Source organism: Dipodomys spectabilis, unplaced genomic scaffold (assembly GCF_019054845.1).
Source record: "Dipodomys spectabilis isolate Male_0828 unplaced genomic scaffold, ASM1905484v1 ptg000067l, whole genome shotgun sequence".
NCBI lineage: Eukaryota > Metazoa > Chordata > Mammalia > Rodentia > Heteromyidae > Dipodomys > Dipodomys spectabilis.
In genome coordinates this window covers 5,484,417-5,508,216 of record NW_024870744.1, presented here as the reverse complement: position 1 = coordinate 5,508,216, position 23,800 = coordinate 5,484,417, and the positions used below count along the sequence as shown (strand labels likewise).

At 52.4% G+C, this 23,800-nt stretch overlaps 1 protein-coding gene across 1 annotated transcript in view; it reads left to right on the top strand.

The window, feature by feature from the left end:
• The window catches only part of Ak8 (adenylate kinase 8), a 117,331-nt gene extending 98,257 nt beyond the window's left edge, over positions 1–19,074 (top strand). The window contains exons 12-13 of the mRNA XM_042681141.1: positions 18,099–18,179; positions 18,760–19,074. Coding sequence (XP_042537075.1) covers positions 18,099–18,179; positions 18,760–18,997 — 319 coding nt within the window. The 3' untranslated portion in view covers positions 18,998–19,074. The remainder of the gene's footprint in view (positions 1–18,098; positions 18,180–18,759) is intronic.
• The last annotated feature ends 4,726 nt before the right edge of the window (positions 19,075–23,800 follow it).

The window sequence follows — 23,800 nt, the reverse complement described above, 5'->3', positions numbered from 1 at the left end:
GCCACCCGGGCGGGGCGGGGTCTGCCCTCATGGGGGGCACAGGAGACAGCAGCATCTCAGCAAGAAGGGTCACTGTGTGTCCTGCGGTGACCTGGGAGGGTCATCCCAGGCGGAAGGCTGAGCCAGGACAGCGGGGAGCCGCGTGGCCAGGTCCATAAGCAACTAAATCCTAGGCCTGAGCTAAGTCCTTCAGCAAAACCGTGTGGCCTCCACCCGGTCCTTCCTTGCTCTGAGGTCCCAGGGGCGCCACCGCTCCTTCCACTCTCTCTAGTTCAGAGCATCTTGTACCAAGTGAACGCCCATCACCAGAGCCCCACGCGGGCGGGCGGGCGGGCGCGCCCTCCGCGCTCCTCACAGGTCCACATCAGAGGCAGCCGCAGAGTCCCAGCGGCCAGACACTGCCAAGGGGATCAGGAGGGGCTGTCCGCTGAGAACCTAGCCCATGTGTTTTAGAATGTTCTGGACTTAGACCGATGCTACTTGTACATCATTTGTAACAAAATGCTGGCAACTTGTTTACTCTAAATGGAGAACTTCATTTTTTATGGACTTCATCTGTGTGTGTGTATGTGTGTGTGTGTGTGTGTGTGTGTGTGTGTGTGTGTGTGTGTGTGTATGCGCACGCGCACACGCGCACTAGTACTAGACTTGAACTCAGTGCCTGGCATTGTCCCTTAGCTTTTTCACTCAAGGCAGCCACAGCTCCACTTCCAGCTTTTTGAGGATCAGCTGGAGATAAGTATCTCGTGGACTTTCCCACCCCAACTGGTTTGTAACCTCAGTTTCCTGGGGCTTGAACTTGGGGCCTGTGTGCTATCCCTGAGCTTTTGTGCTCAAGGCCAGTGCTCTACCACTTGAGCCACAGCTCTTTTCTGGCTTTTTGGTGGTTAATTGGATATAAGTCTCATGGACTTTCCTACCTGAGACAGCGTCTAAATGTGATCCTCGGATCTCAGCCTCCTGAGTAGTTTAGGATTATAGGCATGAGCCACCACTGCCTGGCTGAGTTTTATCTTAACTAAAAGAAAATACAAAATAAGTTATAGGCCTGTGTCAAGAGAAAGCAAGAGTAAATCCGAGAGCAACAGAGCACTTGGACATCTCTGGTTGGAAAGTTAAGTGTATCCAGTGGGCACCCAGTCCACTGGCTGGTACCAGGTGCAAATGGTGCCTCATTCGTAAAGCAGGGCCGACATTGCCAGCTGCATCCCAGGCTGGCTGTGGGCTCTGCCCCTCCCTGCCCGGGGCTCTGAAAGCCAGAGTTGTTTACAAGGTGTCGATCCTGCAGGAACATCCAGAGAGACAGCAAGACCCACAGATAGCATCACTCTGGGCAAGAAGGCTCAGTAAATTCATGCCCCCAAGCACTGAGGGTATCAGCCAATTTCTACCTTGCCTTCCTGGGAAATTGTCCGTGTGAGCCATCATGTGTGTGTGCTGCACACACACACACACACACACACACACACACACACACACACACACACACACACACACACACACACACCACAAGTCTACTAGCTGCTGCCTGGTCTTTTTCTGTTGTCGATTCAGTCTTCTAGCTGAGCACGCAGCCCAGTAGCCAGGACAGTCTGGCTCCACACATCTGTTTGCAAATAGCCCTAGTGCACTGCGGGAGGGCAGGAACGTGGCCAGCCCATGTGCCCCCAGACTCCTGAGGCCTAGGGCAGTGGTGACTGACAGAGGAGACACTGGGCATGTGTTTGTGGGTGGAAGGAAGTGAGAAAAGAAAGAAAGGAAAAGAAGTAAAGAGAGACAAGAAGGGAAGGAAGGAGATGAGGAATAGTTGACGTTCCTAAGGGAGGCATTGATTTGCCACAGGCTGGCTCCTTGTACTGGGGAGCCAGGGAGGCCCGAGCCTGAGCAGGGACCCTCCTGCCTGCTGTCTGTCCTCCTTGGTTGGTGGTTGTGGGGCTTGGTCTGCCCATTCTTGTTGCAGTGGGGCACTGGCTTCATGTCAAGGTTCTGCTAGAAGACTGAAGCCGCACTCAGAATGTAGATGTCGGGGCTGGGAAGGTGGCTCAGTGGTAGAGCGCTTGCCTTGCAAGCATGAGGCCCTGGGTTCGATTCCTCAGCACCACATAAACAGAAAAAGCCGGAAGTGGTGCTGTGGCTCCAGTGGTAGAGTGCTAGCCTTGAGCTGAAGAGCTGAGGAGCAGCGCCCAGGCCCAGCATTCAGGCCCCACGACCGGCAAAAAAAAAAAAAAAAAAAAAGAATGCAGATGTCCTTTTCTTAGGATATTATATGATTTTTTCCTAATTGTAGAAATAGCATATTTGACATGTGTAGAGAAAAAGTCCCTTTATTGTCCCTCACCCAGACCCTTTCCCAAATAATCAGTATGGCCAATCATATGCCAGTTCACCTGCCTTGTTAGGCACAGACAGGCTCTTGCTGTACATGTGATTATATAGCTTTTAAAAAATACACACACACACACACACACACACACACACACACACACACGCCTGTACTCTCCATCTTCAATGACCTGCATTGACCTGCGGTGTAGGAGTCACAGTTTCTTGCTGAGCCTCCTATTTGTGGACGTATATGTTGTATCTGGGTTTCTGGGTGTGTTTGTTTGTTTGTTTGTTTGCTGTTCTTGACATTGGGAAATCTTGCCCAGGTATCTTTGCACTAGGAGTATCTGCTTAGAAGAAGTTCTGAACCCAGATGTTTGGCTCCTCTGGGCCTCAGTTTCCCCATTTGTGCATTGAACATATTATCTTACAGGATACTATAAAGTAGCATCTATAAAACATGTACGTGCACTGCACCTGATAATGGTCACTTATTTTAAGCTGTGTGTTAAACCTAACTTGACTAATAATTGCTAGTTACATTCCCACTGAGCCCCACTAATAACGGATGGAGTTACCTTCCTTCCTTCCATTGGCAGTCGACCCTACTCCATCCTGAAGATGGGTATTGTTTGCATATGGGGCCCCTGGGCCCCTCTGCCCTGGGTCCAGCTCCAGAGAAGCCCTGTGCATGCCACAGGAAGTCCTGCTGGCTGCAGAGGGTGTCCTGGTAGATGTCACCGGCTGCTTGATTTGATGGCATGATGCCCTCTGCAGCCAGGGGCAAAGCTGATCTCTGACACCAGCCCATAGCGGAGGAGGAGTGAGCTGAGTTGGCTCCCCAGTGGCGCCCTCCCCTAGGCAGGGCCCTGGGTGAGCCACCACAGTTCAGCCAGCCCCTCTTCCAAGCCCCCAGGCTAGCTGCTTTGTCCTCACCCCTTGTCAACATCCCTTCCCAGCCCTAAATGGGCAGCGTGGGCTTCCCAAGGTGACACAGATCTGTGTGTGACTTTGGTCAGGGCTGCAGGCCCTGGAGCCCTAGCCGCTGGCACCGCCCTGCCTCCTCACAGCCCGGTACAAATGAGCGCAAAGAAACCAATGTGCGAGTTATAGGTTTTTAATTTGCTCATTTTGTGCACCTGTGCATGTGTTTGCATGTGCTCCTATGTGTGCACATCTGGGCACGTGTGTACATGTGGACACATGTGTACATGATATATGTGTGCCTGTATTTGTGTGTATATGTGGTTGTGTGCGCATATGTGTGTTGTGGGGGTGTTTGAGTGCACATTCATGTGTGTGCATGTGTGCATGGTATGTTTGTATGCATGTGTGCATGGTGTATGCCTGTGCATGTGTGCACTGTGTTCCTGTGTGCACATATGTGGTGTGTTCGTGTGCATGTGTGCACGGTGTGTTTGTGTGTAGGTATGTGCTGTGTGTTCATGTACATGTATGCACAGTGTGTTCGTGTGCATGTGTGCATGATGTGTTCATGTGCGTGTGTGCACAGTGTGTTCATGTGTGTGTGGTGTGTTCATGTGCACATATGCACGGTGCATTCGTGTGCATGTATGTGCTATGTGTTCATGTATAGGTTGTTCAGTGTGTTCGTGTGCATGAGTGCATGGTATGTTCGTATGTGTGCAGTGTGTTCATGTACATGCATGGTAAGTTTGTGTGCATGTGTGTACTGTGTGTACATGTGTGAGCTGTGTGTTCATATGCATATGTGCGCTGTGTGTTCTTTTGTATGTGTGCTGTATGTGTACATATATGTGCTGTGTGTGTGCATGTGTGTGGTATGCTCATGTGTGTGTACTGTGTGTTTGTGTGCATATGTCCGTGGTATGTTCATGTACATGTGTGCCATGTGTTCATGTACATGTGCTGTGTGTTTGTGTGCATGTGTGTGCTGTGTACATGTGCATGTGCGCACTGTGTGCATACGTGTGCAGTGTTTGTGTACATGTGTGCACTGTGTGTTCATGTACATGTGTGCGGTGTGTGTTCATGTGCATGTGTGCGTGGTGTGTTAGTGTACATGTGTGCACGTGACCCTGGGGTCCTTTGTACTTAGCTCATGGTGTGAAAGCCAGACTTTGACTTGGAAGCCCAAGATTTGGGGACCAGCCAGTTGGCAGTGTGGCTCCCACCATCTGGGAGGAGCCTGGGGGGGCCTCCTGGCTCCCTGCAGAGTAAGGGGGGCTGGTCTGCAGACAGCCGCTGCTCCTCGGCTCCCTCCTCCAGGATGGTCTCCCTCCGTCCCACGTGGGGCAGGCGTCTGCCCTCTGCTCATTTCCTTCCCAGAGCATTCCCAGGATGTGGTGACAGAAATTCAAGTCTAACTCCAGGTTTGCCACGAACTGCATTTAATGAAGCCCCCAGTGGCCACCTGTGCTGGGGGATCAAGTCAGGCAGGAGAAAACCCTCAGCTTGGGACGTGCCCTGGGTGGGCCACCCTGGGGAACTGGGTTCCTGGGTGACTGTGGGCATGTGGCTGGAGAGGGCACACAGGAGATCGGGGTTTCCGAATCAGAATTGGCCTCTGGCCTCCCCTGAGAAAGTGGTCCAGGGCCCAGGAGGCGCGGAGGTCAGCAGCCGGGGAGCTGTGTCCTGCAGTAACAGAAAAGGTGACCCCCCCCCCCCCACTGAGCCCTGTTAATCACCTAATGGCGGCCACGCACTGCACTGGCTTGCCAGCTCCGCCAGCCCCGCTTGGGTTTCGGGTGAGGCCGGGCCGGGCACTGTAACTACACCAAGGTTGGCCCAGCTTCTCCGCGTTACAGCCAGCCGCAACAGGACACAAACGATTGAAGTCTTTGAGAACAATGAAATATGCATGGCTATCTGTGACAGCCCCGCAAAGTCGAGCAATTAGCCGCGTAATCCGAGAGAGGGAGCCGGCCCTAGGCAGCCCGCGGTTCCCCATTAGTTAAATGCGTTTTGTACGTCCTCATCCCATCAAATCAACTAACACTTCCTTTAATTGGTTCATGAATTATACAGCCACCCGCATTATAATTTAATCGCCTGTAAACATTCATAGGGCCCCGCCGTAAAGCGTATCGCGCTCATTAATTCGTTAATTCCAGCAGACGGAAGGGGAGATCGGATGAACGGTGGCAGAACAGAGCGCCTTGGGCAATGGAAGAAGGAAAAAAAGTGGGGGGCCGTTTAGGGTTTTTTTTTAAGGGCTGTCAGAAACTCAATCTGTGAGCTGTCAGCTCCCGGACCCGTCCCTACCCCCTCCACTCCACCGACGTGGTGAAGTGACTGGCGGATTCATGCGGAGCCTTGTCAACCATCTTTAAACATCAAGCCAGCGGGTAAACCGAGCCCAGTGTAAATTAATTCTTGTCTTTCGGCCCCCCTTTCTCTGTCCCCATGAATATTTCATGGCGGGCAGCATAAATATTAATTCTAATAGCGCTGCACAGTGGTTATTATTTCTGTTTTATGACAAATATTCATAAAATATTCAAGACCCTTTTTTAGAACATTTACACACTTGATTGTGAATTTCCCCAGTTTCCCGGGGACACTGTAAACATATTGGGGTGCTCTTGATGGACTCTTCCCCCTTAATTAATACCACTGGTTATACATGTTTAATCAGATTTTGTTTTTACAGAGGTGAAACTTATTAGACTGGAGATTTGAAGAGCATCTTCTCCTTCCGACTGTGAAATGGGAGTTTCTGCTGCCCCCCTTCACGCTCCCAGACCCCTGGGTGACGGGACAGAGAAGGGCTATCTTCCCTTCTTACTTTGAAAGCAGGGTGGGTTTTTTTTTTTTTTTTTTTTTGCAGGTATCTCTCACTTTTTAACCGAGAGCTCTGGCAACAGCTCAACTTACGGTGAGGGAATTCTTTCGAATATGCCATTGCAGTATCTATGCAAGGATTAGACATAATTGTGGAGTAATTAAGGCATGGATTTAACAATCACAGTGGCAGATTCCTAGGTGAGGCAGGCAGCTGTGGGTAGGAGGAAAGGCCGGCCTTTGCCCCGAGAGGCAGCTGTGCTGCTCCCCCCACACACCCTGGAGGGGGATGTCCTTAATGTAAGACAAGCTGAAGGGCGAACCCACCCTGGGGAGAGCTGGGCTGTCCACATGGCTCAATATGTATTCTTCCCAGAGTCTTCTGGAGTGTTCTGGCAACTTCAGGGCATGGAGCGCACCTCCCACACATTGGAACACAGTAGAGTAGCAACAGTGCCCTGTGGTCCAGCAGACCTGGAGTCCAGCCTGGAGGCCAGGCCTATCCTCAGGTCCATGCAAGGGACAGGGCCACAGTACCTGGACAGGTGCTTCTCCTGGGGGACAGGGAGACGGTGTGCGGGTGAGTATGGGGGGGGTTGGTGCCTGGCATGGGGCACTGGCAAAGGTTAGCAGTGGTAGTGGCAGTGGTGGTGATGGTGGAGAATGGAGGGAAAAGATTTTGGAATCGATGCTAAAGAAGCAAAATGCTTTTGGATGGAAAAGCTCTAGCTTGGGTGGGGAAGAAATAAAGATTCTACAGGGCCTGGGTCTGCTGACAGACCCCTAGGACAGAGGCCAAGGCGGGGGTGCTCAGCCTGAAGGCAGGGATGAGGGTCAGACCTTCCTCCATGGGCCTCCGCACGGCTCAGAGCTGGGAGCACTGCTGAGACCAAGGGGAAGGGCACAGATCTGGGAGTGGAGAGCGGCCCCTTTTTCGCCCTGTCCAGGGCTCCACACCCTGGCTGGTTTGGCTTAGCACCTCTGCCTGCCAGGGTGTTGTGAGGGGTAAGTTCTGAGTACTCCACAGCCTGTGCCCATGAAGGGGAGCGGGACCCTGCCCAGCGCCTGGGATCCCCTCAGGCCTGACTTCCACCATCCCACTGACGGACAGAAATTGGCGTTTCACTGTGCCCAGAAAATTTACACCAGAGGAATGGGCAAATGCTACAAATCAGGAACTCCATTCCTCCCCCGGGAACTGGTCAACCAGGGAACCACAGATGGGGGAAGCAGTGAGCAAGTGCGCTCAGCTCCCACCCACACCGCAAAGGCTTGTTCTAGAATTTCACCTCCATTTCCTGCCCTTCCTCTTGCCCTGAGGCCTAGACCTGGCTCAGAGAAAGCCAGGCCTCTGCTTCTGATGCACAGAACAAAACCCTACACATCACAAGTTTATCTTTTTTTTTACCTTAAAAAGATCGTATGTTATAGTTTTGTTGGGCCGGAGCTATAGCTCAGCGGTCATAAGCACTTGCCTAGCATGTACATGGTCCTGGGTTCAATCCCAGCATAAATAGAAAGATTCTAATATAGTGGAGCATAAAAGAGAAAGGCTCTCCACAGTTCTCTGCTCAGGAACAATCATCCTTGAAATGGGGCTGAACTTGAACTCTTGGATTCCAGGGATATTTCCATGTCAGCCTCCCACTTATATGTTCCTTTTTTTTTTTTTGTCGGTCATGGGGCTTGAACTCTGGGCTTGGGCATGATCCCTCAGCTTTTCAGCTCAAGGCGAGTGCTCTACCGCTTGAGCCACAGCGCCACTTCCGGTTTTCTAGTGGTTTTATTGGAGGTAAGAGTCTCACAGACTTTCCTGCCTGGGCTGGCTTTGAACCGTGGTCCTCAGCTCTCAGCCTCCTGAGTAGCTAGGATTACAGGCGTGAGCCACCGGCGCCCCACTTTTCCCACTTATACATTCTATAAGTGAGATCAGTGTGTGTGTGTGTATGTGTGCATGAGCGTGTGCACGCATGTGCACCTGTGTGCAGGTAACTGGGGTTTGAACTCAGGGCCTTATGCACTTTCTTAGCTTTTTTGCTCAAGGCTGGCTCTCTACCACTTGAGTCACATCTCCACTTCTAGCTCTTGGCTGGCTAATTGGGGATAAGAGTCTCACAGAGGGGCAGGGAAGGTGGCTCAGTGGTAGAGCGCTTGCCTTGCATGCTTGAGACCCTGGGTTCGATTCCTCAGCACCACATAAGCAAAAAGAAAAAAGCTGAAAGTGGTGCTGTGGCTCAAGTGGTAGAGCGCTAACCTTGAGCTGAAGAGCTGAGAGACAGCGCCCAGGCCCAGAGTCCAGGCCCCACAACCGGACCCCCCCCCCAAAAAAAAAAGAGTCTCACAGATTTTCCTGTTAGGCTGACTTCAAACCACGATCTTCAGGGCTCAGCCTCTTGAGTAGCTAGGATTTTGAGCACAAGCCACCAGCACCCAGCAATATTGCCCAAATTTTGACTTCTTTTCCGTTAATGTCATGAGCATACTTGTGCCTTGTGGTTTATTTGTTGTAAAAGCATTTACAAATCAGTGTTTCTTCATTTGAAAATAATCTTAATCTTAAAAAGAGGCTCCCAGGAAGACATTTCCTGGCCCTCTTTCCATGCTCTCTTGAAGTGCAGCTTGGTTTGGGGAAGTAAACCAATGGTCAGAACACAGTTTTTTGCTTTCTCTTGTGAATGTTTATTTAACCTTAGCCTGGCCTATAAAGGCCACATGTACTTTGCCCAAATTGTGTTGGTCAAATAGAATTAAAAAACTGGAACTTGATTAAAAAAAATATTGTTGGGGCTGGGAAGGTGGCTCAGTGGTAGAGTGCTTGCCTTGCATGCATGAGGCCCTGGGGTCAATTCCTCAGCACCATATAAGCAGAGAAAGCCGGAAGTGGGACTGAGGCTCAGTGGTGGAGCACTAGTCTACAACTGAAGAGCTGAGGGACAGCGCCCAGGCCCAGAGCTCAGACCCCACGACCGACAAAAAAAAAAAAAATTATTGTTATTATAAAGGTGATGTACAGAGAGGTTACAGTTATATAAGTCAGATAAAGAATACATTTCTTGGGGCTGGGAAGGTGGCTCAGTGGTAGAGTGCATGCCTTGCATGCCTGAAGCCCTGGGTTTGATTCCCCAGCACCACATAAGCAAAAAGAAAAAAAGCCGGAAGTGGTGCTGTGGCTCAAGTGGTAGAGCGCTAGCCTTGAGCTGAAGAGCTGAGGGACAGTGCCCAGGCCCAGAGTTCAGGCCCCACGACCGGACCCCCCCCCAAAAAAAAGAATACACTTCTTTTTGGACAATGTCACCCCTTCCCTCACTCTCTCCCAATTTTTCCCTCCCACGCCCATCCACAAGTTATAGAGTTCATTTCCCACCTAGTGTCTAGTGAGTACTACTGCTTCATTTGTTCACCTTTTGTCCCTCCACTTCTGTGCCTCCCCTTACACTGCCAAAGACAGATACACAAGACAAAAAGAAAAGTAAAAACAGCAATGAAGAAAAAACCTCTTGTTTCCATTTCCCTGCGTTCATTTCGATAAATATTACCCTATATGTATATGATCAGAGGCTCATAGGTATTGTGCCTTTGTGTTTCTCTCCTAAGTGTATCCTCCTCCGGTCTCACTGTGTGGGTGTCTGGAGTCCTGTATAATTTATCATGTCCCGGTACATTTTAGATCTAACTTGTGCATATGAGAGAAAATATGTGCATATTCTGTTTGTGTCTCTGATCTTGGCTTACCTCACTTAACATGATTTGTTCTAGGTCCACTTATTTGTTTGTTTGTTTGTTTTTGCTGGTCATGGGGCCTGAACTGGGCCTGCATGCTGTCCCTCAGCTCTTCAGCTCAAGGCTAGTGCTCTACCTCTTGAACCACAGCACCACTTTCAGCTTTTTCTGCTTATGTGATGCTAATGAATTGAACCCAGGGCTTCATGAATACAAGACAAGCACTCTGAGCCACCTTCCTAGCCCCCTCTAGATCCATTTATTTCTCTGCAAATGACATTATTTTATCCTTTCTAATGGCTGTATAATATCCCATTGTGTATAGATACCACAATTTTTGTATCCACCCATCTATTGTAGAGCATCTGGGCTGTTTCTATAACCTGACTATTATGAATAGTGAGGCAGTGAACATGGATGTGCAGGTGTGTCTATGGTGTCCTAGCTTGTGATGTTCTGGGTTGATGCCCAGGAGTGGTGTGGCTAGGTTATAGGAAAGATCTATGTTTAGTTTGGTGCTTGTTGTTGTTGTTTTTTTTAATTCAAATAGACCACTTTCTTTTTGAAGTATCTGGACAAAAGAAACTAATACAATATCACAATACAGAAGATTAAGGGATTTGATTGAACTTTAGGATACAGCAATGTTGGTAGGGCTGAATTAATAAAAATCTATTTTTATCCAACACACTTTACTTTGGTTATCTGAACGTTGTCTCTAGCCCTCACAAGGCAGCACGGCTGGTTGGCTGGTGACGGGTTAACTCCCATCCCCTATGTTTAGTTTTCTGAGGAACCTCCAGACTGCTGTCCAGAACAGTTGCACAGCTGTCCCTCTCTATATCACTTATTACGGCTTCACTGTGTCACAGGTTTAAAAGAAAACAAATATATCTAATTCTGTATCATGAAGTTTTTGCTATACACAGGATTTTGTGGTATATAACATATATGATTTTAATTATTTTGCCTAGCCGGGCACCCGTGGCTCGTGCCTGTAATCCTAGCTACTCAGGAGACTAAGATCTGAGGATCACGGTTCAAAGCCAGCCTGGGCACAAAAGTCTGTGAGACTCTTATCTCCAATAAACCACTCAGAAAACTGGAAGTGGCACTGTGGCTCAGGTGGTAGGGTACTAGCCTTGAGCTGAAGAGCTGAGGGACAGCGCCCAGGCCCAGAGTTCAAGCCCCACAACCGACAAAAAAAAAAAAAAATATATATATATATGTATATATACATATTTTTTGCCTAAAAAATTTTAAACTTATAAAATATAAAGATGTTCATTCAAACACATTAAAAGAATATTAAATCAAAATAAAATACAGTATGTATTTCATCAGCAGATGAATACTTACTGTCCACAATGGAAATACAGTATGCCGCTTCTGCTTGCACAAGTTTGCCAGCATGAGATTGTACACAGCACACTATTGGCTGATGGAATGGAAGGCGGCCAACCACAGCATTGTGTTCTGTATTCTGAATGTTGATTGGCTCAGTAACCATAGCTTTAGTCTGCGCTCCCGAACTGTGCCCATATGTGTTTAGCATCTCTCCTTGTCCACTTTACATAGACATCTGATTGCTCTGTGGTATTGTGTTTTTGTGAAATTTTTGTAAAAGTCAATTTATTTCAAGCCCTGCGATGCCACCCAATGTTCTGCACTTTCTAAGGCTTCTGGCAGTGAGCCAAGTGCCAGAGGAAAATGCTTACCATCAAAGAAAAGGTGGAACTTCTCCACAAGGTAAAGGAAGGCAAAAGCTATGCAGCTGTCGGCCGCCATTACAGGATCAACAAATCTACTGTTGACTACAGAAAGAAAGACGACAAGAATATTTAGGTCTGTGGCAACAATGTCTTTTAACAAGAGTGGAAAGAGGTGGTCACTTCCCGCAATAAGGCCGCTGTGAGGATGGAGTCTGCCTCGGCCCTGTGGATAAAGAACTGCAGGAAGAAGATCTCGCTGGATACCAGCACCATCCAGATGAAGGCCAGGAAACTTCATGATAGTTTGGTGGAAAGCATGGGCGTCACATCCGTGATGAAGGTGAAGATGAGGATGGCTTCTCCCACTAGACCAACCCCACTCTGTGTCAGCAATGCTGGTTTGACAAATTTCAAAGCAGCTTTGGACTTGAGCATTTCTCTGCATGGAGAAGCTGTCTCTGTGGATAAAGCCAGAGCCAAGGAGTGTATGAACATGTTCAAATCCATCATCAAGGGCTATAAGCCTGAACAAGTTTTTGTTTGTTTGTTTTTGTTTTTTGTTTTTTTGTCACTCGTGAGGCTTGAACTCTGGGCCAGGGCACTGTCCCTGTGCTCTTCAGCTCAAGGTGAGCACTCTACCACTTGAGCCACAGCGCCACTTCTGGTTTTTTTAGTGGTTCATTGGAGATAAGAGTCTCATGGGCTTTCCTGCCCACGCTGGCTTTGAACCATGATCCTCAGATCTCAGCCTCCTGAGTAGCTTGGATTACAGGTGTGAGCCACCAATGCCCAGCTTCTGAACAAGTTTTTAACATGGATGAGAGGAAGTGAGCAAGTGAAGAGGATGAGGAAGGAGATGAACTACGGGCTGGAGAGGAGGCGGCGGTTGGCCTAACACTCGATTGTCTACAGGCTGGAAAGGAGGAGGTGGCCATGGTCAGAATGGCCAAAGCACTTGAGGAGTGGCTGAGGAATGACACCCCCAGATGCTGTTTGTTGCACTTTGTAAATACAATCAAGAGCCGCACGTCAGTTTATAAAAACCTCCTCACTCAGAAGAAAATCAGCACCAGCAACTCCCCATAGCGGTGTCCAACACTTGAAGAGATCAGTTACAACTACACCTGCAGTGGAAATAGAAGTCACGGCCCAGGGTGAAGACGCCGCACCACCTGTGAAGCGCTGGTGAGCGGAGCCTTCGGAGGAGCTGCCGGGCTCCGCTTGGCTGTGCAGTGCACTCACCTCGTCATCACGTTCAGCGCCATCGGCACTGCACAGCTGCTAAGTCATGATCTTCACCACTCGGGTTGTTGTACTTCACTGGCGAGTACCCATATAGAATATATATATATATATAAAACAGCATATATAGAATATATATTGTTAAAATTATGTAGGTCTAAGAGTGTAGAAAGTGTTTAAGAGCATATGAAGTGTTTGTGAGAGTGTGCGAAAGGTTAATAAGAGAGTGGGAAAGGTTTATAGGAAGAGTGGGAAGGGTTTATAAAGCCTTAAAATATATATAAATAATAAATATAGCCGGACGCCAATGGCTCACGCCTGTCATCCTAGCTACTCAGGAGGCTGAGGTCTGAGGATTGAGGTTCAAAGCCAGCCTCAGTAGGAAAGTCCATGAGACTCTTATCTCCAATAAACCACTAGAATACCGGAAGTGGTGCTGTGGCTCAAGTGGCAGAGCGCTCACCTTGAGCTGAAGAATACAAGGACAGTGCCCAGGCCCAGAGTTCAAGCCCCATGACCAACCAAAAAAAAAAAAAAAATATATATATATATATATATTTAATGCTGCTACTTCGTGGATTTTCAGTGGCTATCGCAGGGGTCTGTGGAACATAACTCCCTTGATGGTGACAGATCACATGATGGGTGACAGATCATGTTTGCACCAACAGTGCGTTAGGACTCTTCTTCCCCACTTCCCTGCCAAAAATTGTTGTTTGAATTCACGATTTTGGTCAATCTAAGTGGAGTGAGGTGGTATCTCAGAGTTGTTTTGAATTGTGTTTCCTTGATAATGCCCAGGACGATGAGCATTTCCTTGTGTGTTTCTTTGCCATTCTTACCTCTTCTGAGAAGCCTCTCTCTGCTCCTTTGCCCATTTAGTGATTGGTCTTTTAGCTTTGGGAGGGGTTACTTTCTTGAGCTCCTTGTGTATTTTGGGTGTTAGGTCTTTGCCAGATGTGTTGCTGGTAAAGATCTTCTCCCAGTCTCTTGGTTGTCTTTCGAGTTTAGTAGCTATGTCCTTTGCTGTGCAGCAACTTTTTAGTTTGATGTAATCCCATTTGACAAAATGTTTTTCCTATCTGCTGTGCCGCCTGGGACTCTTTTTCAAAAAGTTTCTGCCTATAAGTACTAGTGCTCCTCCCACTCCCTCTTGCAGTACTTTCAAAGTTTCAGGTCTGATGTTGAGGTCTTTGGAAGTTCATTTTTAATAAGAAGAAGAAGCAGGCACCCGTAGCTCATGCCTATAATGCCAAATACTCAGGAGGTTGAGATCTGGGGATCATGGTTTGAAGCCAGCCAGGGCAGGAAAGTCCATAAGATTTTTTTTTCCGGTCGGTTGTGGGGCCTGAACTCTGGGCCTGGGCACTTTTCCTCAGCTCTTCAGCTGAAGGCTAGCGCTCTACCACTTGAGCCACAGTGCCACTTCTGGCCTTTTCTGCTTATATGGTGCTAAGGAATCAAACCCAGGGCCTCATGCATGTAAGGCAAGCACTCTACCACTGAGCCACCTTCCCAGCCCGGTCCATGAGATTCTTTTTTTTTTTTTTTTCCCATGAGATTCTTATCTCCATTATTACCAAAAACTCAGAAGTAGAGTCATTGCTCAAGTCTTGGGCAAAAAAGCTAAGGACCAGTGTCCCCTAGGGATATGGGCCTCAGGCCTGGGCCCTGCTTCCTGGCCAGGACTAAGGTGTGGCCGTACTTGTACCAGGAGACATCAGGTTGTGCAGCACACCTCCTGTACCACCACACCCCAAGGATGGGCCAGGATCTCAGCCACCGCATCTGCTCCTGTGGCGGCAGCCGGCTTTCTGCCAGTCCACTTTCTTTGTGTCTTTCTCCTGCGGAAGCGTTTGTGGAACTCCAGCTCTGCTCTTCCTGTCTGGGAGCCTGGGTGGCTGAGTACAGATCAGCGATGCTGTTCTTCCCAGTGGTGCTGAGCTGAGATTTTTAAGAGCTTTAAAGCAAGGGTGGATTATGCAGGAATTTGAGGCCTCGGACATTCTCTTAAACATCAGCTGTGTTTGGGCGGCGCTGGTAACCTGCCAGGAGTGCTTCCTGATTGCCAGTTAATGACGGTCACTGAGAATCCACAGACACAGCCAGGGTGGCTCTGCCACTGTCAATTACGCCGTTTTAAGCAAGAAATGGATGGTGGGAGCCTCTTTTTTATAAGGCAATAGGAGCTGAAAATGAGGGGAACAGCCGTTGCTACTTGGGGGCCAGGACACGGCAGGTGCTCAGGTTCTTAAGATGAGGTGTAGATGTTAGCTTTTGTTTTCAAGTGGCCCTCTGGTCAGAGGAACAGGTATACACAACGAGCACTTAGCATCCCAGTCAGGAGCCAGGCGGGCTCCACTGGCTCATGTCTGTAATCCTCCCAACTGAGGAGGCTGCCATCTGGAGGCTCATGATGAGGCCAGCCCAGGCTGCTAGAGTCCATCTCCAAAATAACCAGCAAAAAGCCAGGCTGGAGACATGACTTAAGTATAACACCAGCCAAGCAAGCCGAGGGCGGTGCCGACCAAAAATAAGCAAACAAGTAACTAAGTAAAAATAAAACCCTAGCCAGGCTCTTTTCCAGGCCACAGGGTGGCCTGTGTCCAGATGCTTCCACCATCACTGTCTCCTGGGCACGGGCTCTCCCATGGCTGTTAGAGAAGCTTTGCGGCCAGTGCTCGTGACACAGACCCTGTGGGAGGACCAGGACGCTCGCCTGGGGAGTACTTTGCTATATGATGGATTCAGGCCTGCTCATACCCCCACATCTGCTCACAGTGCATTTATTTAGCAACTAGTACAGTCCTGGCAGGAGGAATGGGCACTGTCCACCTGTCCCCAGCTCGCCCTGCTGTCTCAGAGGGATGGACCTACCACGGCTGATGTGGATGGAATGTGCTTCCCAAAGCTGCTTGCATTGCAAGTTTGGTCTCCAGTGTGGAGGTGTTAAGAGGTGCTGAGACCTTTAAGAGGCGGAGCCTAATGAGAGTTGTTAGGTCATTGGGTGTGGCCATCAGATGGGATGTATCATGACTGGGTGGCTGGGCAGTAACTGGACTAGAGGCAAAGAAGTCAGCGCCTTACCTTTAACTTCCAGAACTGTGAGCTACAGAAACACCTTCACTGTACAAACGACTGAGCCTCAAGTACGGCACTCTGTACCTAACAGAAAACAGACTAAGACAGAACCTAAAAGTGCTTGGCTTGCTCGATTTTTAATGAAATCTGACTTGTGCATGTTCTCTTTTCCAGATCAGGAATTTAATGTCATATCTAGGATCTCCAGTGCAAAAATCACAAAAATATTATTCTCGAAGTTTGATATTTAGGTTTTACATGTAGGTCTCTGAGTCGCTTTCAGTTATGTTTGGGATATAGCACCTATGGGTCAAGATGATTTTGATTCTACTTGTAGACAGGAGCTCCGGCACCACGGAACTGTGGCGTGGCTGCTATTGAGAAGTAATTGGCCAAATTCATATTCATCAGACCCTTCCTGAACTCCATTCTGTTTTCTAGTCTGTTTCTACTCCATGTCTTCCTTTCCTCATACCCACACTGTCCTCATTATTAGAGCCTTGTAGCAGTCTTGGGATCAAAGTGTTCTTCCCTTTCAACATTATTATTATTATTATTTTTTGGTCAGTCATGGGGCTTGAACTCTGGGCCTTGAGCACTGTCCCTCAGCTGTTCAGCTCAAGGCTAGCATTCTACCATTGAGCTACAGCTCCACTTCCAGTCTTCTGGTAGTTTATTGGAGGTCAGAATCTCACAGACTTTCCTGCCTGGGCTGGCTTTGAACCGCAATCCTCAGATCTCAGCCTCCTGAGTAGCTGGGATTACAGGTGTGAGCCACCAACGCCCGGCTCAACATTGTTTTAATAATTCTAATTCCTTTTCTTTCCCACACCAAGTTTATAGTTAACTTCTGGCTGCACAAATTTCGAATTAACTTCATACCTGTAATCCTAGCTACTCAAGAGACTGCGATCTGAGGATGGCCACCGTTCAAAGCCAGGCAGGGCAAGAAAAGTCCATGAGACTCTGACCTCCAATTAACCACCAAAAAGCCAGAAGTAGAGCAGTGGCTCAAACGGTAGAGTGCTAGCCTTGAGTAAAGAAATTCAGGGACAGTGCCCAGGTCCTGAGTTCAAACCCCAGGACTACACACACACACACACACACACACCATATAGAACAACTTATTGCTGTTTTGGTTGGGATCGCAGTGGCTCTTGGTCATTAGAAGGGTGAGCGGCGCTCTGTGGTGCTGGTGTGCGCATCCATGAGCACGGAATAGCTCCCCTTTGTCTTCTTGAGTTCTCTCATCAGTGGTTCAGCATACAGAGATTTGTATTCTTTTATTATTTCTTCTATCTGCTTATAAGTGATACTTTAAATTTTCAATTTCCAGTAGTTTATTTATTTATTTATTTTTTGGGTCCGGTCGTGGGGCCTGAACTCTGGGCCTGGGCGCTGTCTCTCAGCTCTTCAGCTCAAGGCTAGCGCTCTACCACTTGAGCCACAGCGCCACTTCCGGCTTTTTTCTTTTTGCTTATGTGGTGCTGAGGAATCGAACCCAGAGCCTCTGGCATGCAAGGCAAGCGCTCTACCACTGAGCCAACTTCCCAGCCCTCAATTTCCAGTAGTTTATTTCTTTTTCTTTCTTTCTTTCTTTTTGTCAGTCATGGGGCTTGAACTCTGGGCCTAGGTGCTGTCCCTGTGCTCTTCAGCTCAGGGAGAATGCTCTACCACTTGAACCACAGCGCCACTTCCAATTTTCTGGTGGTTTATTGGAGATAAGTCTCATGGACTTTCCTGCCTGGGCTGGCTTTGAACTGGGATCCTCAGATCTCAGCCTCTTGAGTAGCTAGGATTACAGCCCCAGACCCACCCCCATCTCTGCCTGGAGGGGACCCTGGCCCCAGCGTGACAGTGCCCAGCCTGGCGCTGCCTCCCTGTGGCCACATGCTTGTTCTGCCTTGATCGTACCAAGACGGGATTGCGGGGTTAGCCAGCGATGACATGGAGGCTCCCCCCCTCTCCAGGCCCTGCGGGGTGGGGAGGGCTCCAGGGATGCTCAGGACAGGGGGAGTTTGGGGGGGCCTGGCCCAGAGCCTTCACTGTGTTTAACGTGGGCGGGCTGCGGGTTAGAAGGGGGTTTCTAGTTGCCCCAGGCCTGGGCCTGGAGTCTGAATTGGATGAAGAGTGGCTGGGAAGGCATGCTCTATGCTCTATGGCCAGCTATTTGCTACGTCCCCACACCCCCACGCATCAAAGCAGCCCCAAATAAACCCGCATAATAAATACATCTGAAACATCTCTCCCCAGGGTGTTTTTCCTGAATGTGCCATTAGATTCCATCCTGGAGCGGCTGACTCTGCGGAGGATTGATCCAGTCACAGGAGAGAGGTTTGTTCTGGGTCCTGGGGGGTGGCTGCCCAGGGCTCCAGAGGCCGGGTGTCTCCAGCGGCCTCCCGCCACAGCCCTGTCCCATGGCAGACCTGCTCCAAGGGCCATGCGGTGACTACAGGCAGGAGCAACAAGAGGCGTCACTGAGTTAGGGCTTAGGAGCATATTGGTTCTCTGCCTGAAGAGTCACCCCAAAAATGTCCAAGGCGCTGTAGCAACACACTGTGTCACCTACTGTGTGCCGGGTCCCCAGCCAGTCCTCGGTGTGTGGATGGCTGCACTGGGGAAGCGGGGAGGCGCGACGGCCACCACAGGTAGAAAGCTGGGCTCACAGCAGAGGGACAGAGGGAGGGAGGGAGGGAAGAAAGGAAGAGAAGGAAGATGGAAGGAAGGAGAGGGAGGGAAGGAGGGAAAGGAAAGATTTTGGCCCTTCTTGTCTTCCTGCAGGGGCCGGCGTGGCCGGCGCGGGGCCTCCCTGGGCAGGCAGGGCAGGGCTTGCTCTCTGAGCGCGGGCATGGGGCGCGGGCGCAGGGCAGCGTGGGGGGTGCATGTCAGCCCACGGGTGCCGACCCCCCCATAGGTTCCACCTCATGTACAAGCCCCCGCCCACCATGGAGGTACAGGCTCGGCTCCTGCAGAACCCCAAGGACGCCGAGGACCAGGTCAAGCTGGCCATGGACCTGTTCTACCGCAACTCCGCCGAGCTGGAGGAGTTCTACAAGCAGTCCATCACCCTCAACGGGGACCAGGACCCCTACACCGTCTTCGAGTACATAGAGAGTGGGGTCATCAACCCCCTGCCTGAGAAAGTGTCCTGACCCCCTGCCACAGCGGCCACAGCAGGGAGGGGCAGGCAGGGGCAGGCGGACAGCAAAGGCTCCTTCACGAACCTTCCACCAAGATAATAAAGAGTGCTGGGCACTGCTTGGTGGGCCCCAAAGGCGCCGTGTCTGGGAGGTGGCCTCGTTCTGGGGTCTGGGAACACGGGAGAGGGGAGGCCCCGGAAGGTGGGGCTGGGGGTGTGGCTTGAGCAGTAGAACACCTGCCTAGCAAGCAAGGCCCAGAAGTGCAAAGCTCTGTACCACAGAAGTAAAGGGAGGGGAGGGGAAGGGAAGGGAGGGGAGGGAAGGGAGGGAAGGGAAGGGGAGGGGAGGGAAGGGGAGGGGAAAGGAGGGGAAGGGAAGGGAAGGGGAGGGGAGGGGAGGGGAAAGGAAGGGAAGGGAAGGGAAGGGGAGGGAAGGGGAGGGGAGGGAAGGGAAGGGAGGGGAAGGGAGGGGAGGGGAAGGGAAGGGAGAGGAAGGGAAGGGAGGGGAGGGAAGGGGAGGGGAAAGGAGGGGAAGGGAAGGGAGGGAGGGGAGGGGAAGAGAAGGGAAGGAAGGGAAGGGAAGGGAGGGGAAGGGAGGGGAGGGGAAGGAAGGGAAGGGAAGGGAGGGGAGGGGAGGGGAGGGAGGGAGGGGAGGGAAGGGAAGGGAGGGGAGGGGAGGGGAAGGTAGGGGAGGGGAGGGGAAGGGAGGGAGGGGAGGGAAGGGAAGAGAAGGGAAGGGAAGGGAAGGGGAGGGGAGGGGAGGGAAGGTAAGGGAGGGAGGGGAAGGGAAGGGAGGGGAGGGGAAGGGAGGGGAGGGAAGGGGAGGGGAGGGGAGGGGAAGGGAGGGGAGGGGAGGGGAAGGGAAGGGGAAAGGAGAGGAAGGGAAGGGAGGGGAGGGAAGGGAAGGGAGGGGAGGGAAGGGAAGAGAAGGAAGGGAAGGGAAGGGAGGGAAGGGAAGGGAAGAGAGGGGAGGGAGGGAAGGGAGGGGAAGGGAGGGGAGGGAAGGGAGGGGAAGGGAAGGGAAGGAAGGGGAGGGAAGAAAGGGAAGGGGAGGGAGGGGAGGGGAGAGGAGGGGAGGGAAGGGGGCAGCACTCGGAGCCCCCTCTGGGATGGACGTCTGCATGGGGCTGGGTCCTTTGTCCACAGCTCCCACCTGCCCTCGGCCTTAGGCCCGCCTCCCGGTCCTGCTCAGACATGGGTGCTGCTTCTGAACCTCATCCTCTGAACCTCCATCAGGGCCATGTCCTCTCTATCCCCAGATGAGGAATCTGGACTGGAGCCAAAGGCTGGCCCCGTGGCAGCAGGAGGAAGGTCCCAAGTCCCGTACTCTCCTTGGGGGTGGGCGGAGGTCACCTTCACCCTTCCTCCCCCTTCCTCCCCCGCCCGCCCTGCAGCCCCTCACATCCTGCCTGCCGGGACAGCACTGCTGCTTCGCTGAGATGCATCTTGCTCCTGCATGGGCCCGCCTCAGCTCCCCCCCCACGCAGGCTCTCAACAGCAGGCAGCGCCTGCCCCCTGCCCCTGCCCCCTGCCCCGTCCCCCCTCACCCCTGCTCCCCCTTTCTCCTCTGCCCCCTGCCCTCTGCCCCCCTCACCCCTGCTCCCCCTTTCTCCTCTGCCCCCTGCCCCCTGCCCTCTGCCCCCCTCACCCCTGCTCCCCCTTTCTCCTCTGCCCCCTGCCCTCTGCCCCGTCCCCCCTCACCCCTGCTCCCCCTTTCTCCTCTGCCCCCTGCCCTCTGCCCCGTCCCCCCTCACCCCTGCTCCCCCTTTCTCCTCTGCCCCCTGCCCTCTGCCCCGTCCCCCCTCACCCCTGCTCCCCCTATCTCCTCTGCCCCCTGCCCTCTGCCCCGTCCCCCCTCACCCCTGCTCCCCCTTTCTCCTCTGCTCCCCTGCCCTCTGCCCTGCCCCCTCACCCCTGCTCCCCCTTTCTCCTCTGCCCCCTGCCCCCTGCCCCCTCACCCCTGCTCCCCCTTTCTCCTCTGCTCCCCTGCCCCTGCCCTCTGCCCCGTCCCCCTCACCCCTGCTCCCCCTTTCTCCTCTGCCCCCTGCCCCCTGCCCCCTCACCCCTGCTCCCCCTTTCTCCCCTGCCCTCTGCCCCGTCACCCCTCACCCCTGCTCCCCCTTTCTCCCCTGCCCTCTGCCCTGCCCCCTCACCCCTGCTCCCCCTTTCTCCTCTGCCCCCTCACCCCTGCTCCCCCTTTCTCCCCTGCCCTCTGCCCCGTCCCCTCACCCCTGCTCCCCCTTTCTCCTCTGCTCCCCTGCCCTCTGCCCTGCCCCCTCACCCCTCACCCCTGCTCCCCCTTTCTCCTCTGCCCCCTGCCCCCTGCCCCCTCACCCCTGCTCCCCCTTTCTCCCCTGCCCTCTGCCCCGTCCCCCCTCACCCCTGCTCCCCCTTTCTCCTCTGCCCCCTCACCCCTGCTCCCCCTTTCTCCCCTGCCCTCTGCCCCGTCCCCTCACCCCTGCTCCCCCTTTCTCCCCTGCCCCCTGCCCCGTCCCCCCTCACCCCTGCTCCCCCTTTCTCCTCTGCCCCCTGCCCCCTGCCCCCTCACCCCTGCTCCCCCTTTCTCCTCTGCCCCCTGCCCTCTGCCCTGCCCCCTCACCCCTGCTCCCCCTTTCTCCTATGCTCCCCTGCCCTCTGCCCCGTCCCCTCCCCCCTGTACCCCTCCCTTCTGCTCCTCTGCCCCCTGCCTTCTGCCCTGTCCCCTCCTCCCTGCTCCTCCTCTCTTCTGGCCCCCTGCCCACTCCCTGGTCCTCCTCACCCATTCCCCCCCTTCTTCCCCCCTGCCCTCTGCCCTGTCCCTCAGGAGGGCACAGTGGGCATCAGGCCCCTCTCCCAAGAGCTGCTGGATGCCATGGCCTGGCAGCAGTGACCAGCATCCAGCACCAGGGGGCAGCCACCCCTTGGAGATGGGTCTGCGCGGGCCCGCGAGGCCCCCGTGGCCGGTAGCACATGTTCATTTCCAGTCCAGCTGGCTGTGCGTGAAGCTAACCACAGTGAAGGTGGGCCTGGGTGAGAACAAGTCAGTTCTGACCCTGTTCATTAGCAGAGCCCGCCTCTCCCCACGGGTGAGGCCCTGCCCATGACCACCTCCTGCTGCACAGCTGGCCAGGTGTGTTACTGTGGGCCCCAGCACCTGAGAGCAGGGGCACCCTGCCCTGTCTTGGGCCACCCTGGGCCGTGTCCTGGGGTTGCAGGGAAGAGAGCTCAGAGTGCAGCTGGCCTGCTGGCTGGGAGCAAGCAGTGCAGGGCGCCAGGCACCCTGATCACTCAGCCAGCATTTACTGGGCACTGGAGCACCAGGGAGATGGCTGAGGCATGCACTGTGTGCTTTATGACAGAAGAGACAGACAGACAGGGAGATGTCTGGGCATCCTGGGGACCTTCCTCTTCCCAGAAGTCCCTGAAACATCACAGTGTACTGGGAGACCCCCTCCACATGAGGGGAAGAAGGTGAACTAGAAGCTGCTTTGTCTGGTTGGTTTGGGTGGCACTGTGGTTTGAACTAAAGGCCTATGCCACCAGGCACCAGTGGCTCACGCCTGTCATCGTAGCTACTCAGGAGGCTGAGATCTGAGGATCACGGTTCAAAGCCAGCCAAGGCAGGAAAGTCCTCCCTGAGACTCTTATCTCCAATAAATCACCAGAAAACTAGAAGTGGCGCTGTGGCTCAAGCAGTAGAGCGCTCACCTTGAGCTGAAGAGCTGAGGGACAGCGCCCAGGCCCGGAGTTCAAAGGCCTTGTGCTGCCTAGGCAGATGGATGCTGCCACTCAAGCTATGCCTCCAGCCCTTGGTGCTTCTTCAGTCTTCAGGTGAGACCTGGAGTTCATGCCCTGGCTGGCCACGATCCTCCTGCCTGCACTTCTCTCACACTTGCCTCCTAAGTGGGGTGAGAGCCACCCCCAGCTTTTACTAGTTGAGATGGGGGTCTTTGTTCTTCATGGTTTACTTCATTTAACATAATGTCTTCGAGGTCTATCTGTGTTACAGCACTGGGTGGATTTCTTTTTCTTTCTTTCTTGTCAATCTTGGGGCTTGAACTCTGGGCTTGGGCGCTGTCCCTCAGCTCTTCAGCTCAAGGCGAGCACTCTACCACTTGAGCCACAGCGCCACTTCCAGTTTTCTGAGTGGTTTCTTGGAGATAAGAGTCTCATGGCCTTTCCTGCCTGGGCTGGCTTTGAACCGCAATCCTCAGATCTCAGCCTCCTGAGTAGCTACAATGACAGGTGTGAGCCACTGGTGCCCAGCAAGGATTTCTTCTTTTTTTCTTTAAAGACAGAAAAATCTTCTATTTGCTCTATTCATCCTTCAGTAGACATTTAGGTTTCCATATTGTAGTCATTATCAACAATGCTCCTGTGAACAGGGGTGTGCAGGTATGACTTGAGATCCTAATTCTTTTGGATATTCTGTTGTGTCTGTATTAGCCCCTCCTTCCATCCCTCCCTCCCTCCCCCCACCTCAACTCAGGGCCTCATACTTGCTAGGCAGAAAGTCCACCTTGTAACACTACTCCTCTGCTCCCCTCCTCTCTTTCCCCCTCTCATCTCTCCTCTTCTCCTCCCTCCCCCCTTTCACTGGAAAGTACTGGGTTTTGAACTCAGAGCCTCGTGCTCGCTAGCAGGAGCTCTACCATCTGCACCACACATGCAGTTCTGGCAGTTTCCTTTACCGACAAAACCCCTGCAAAAGCACTTCGCCCTTTTATTCCCTGGAGGCTTCAGGAGTGCGGTCGGGTCTGAGGCAGAGCATGGCGGCGGGGAGCAAGGCGGCTCCCCCCGCGCAGGGCAGGACTGCGTGTCAGCCTGCTGGACACTA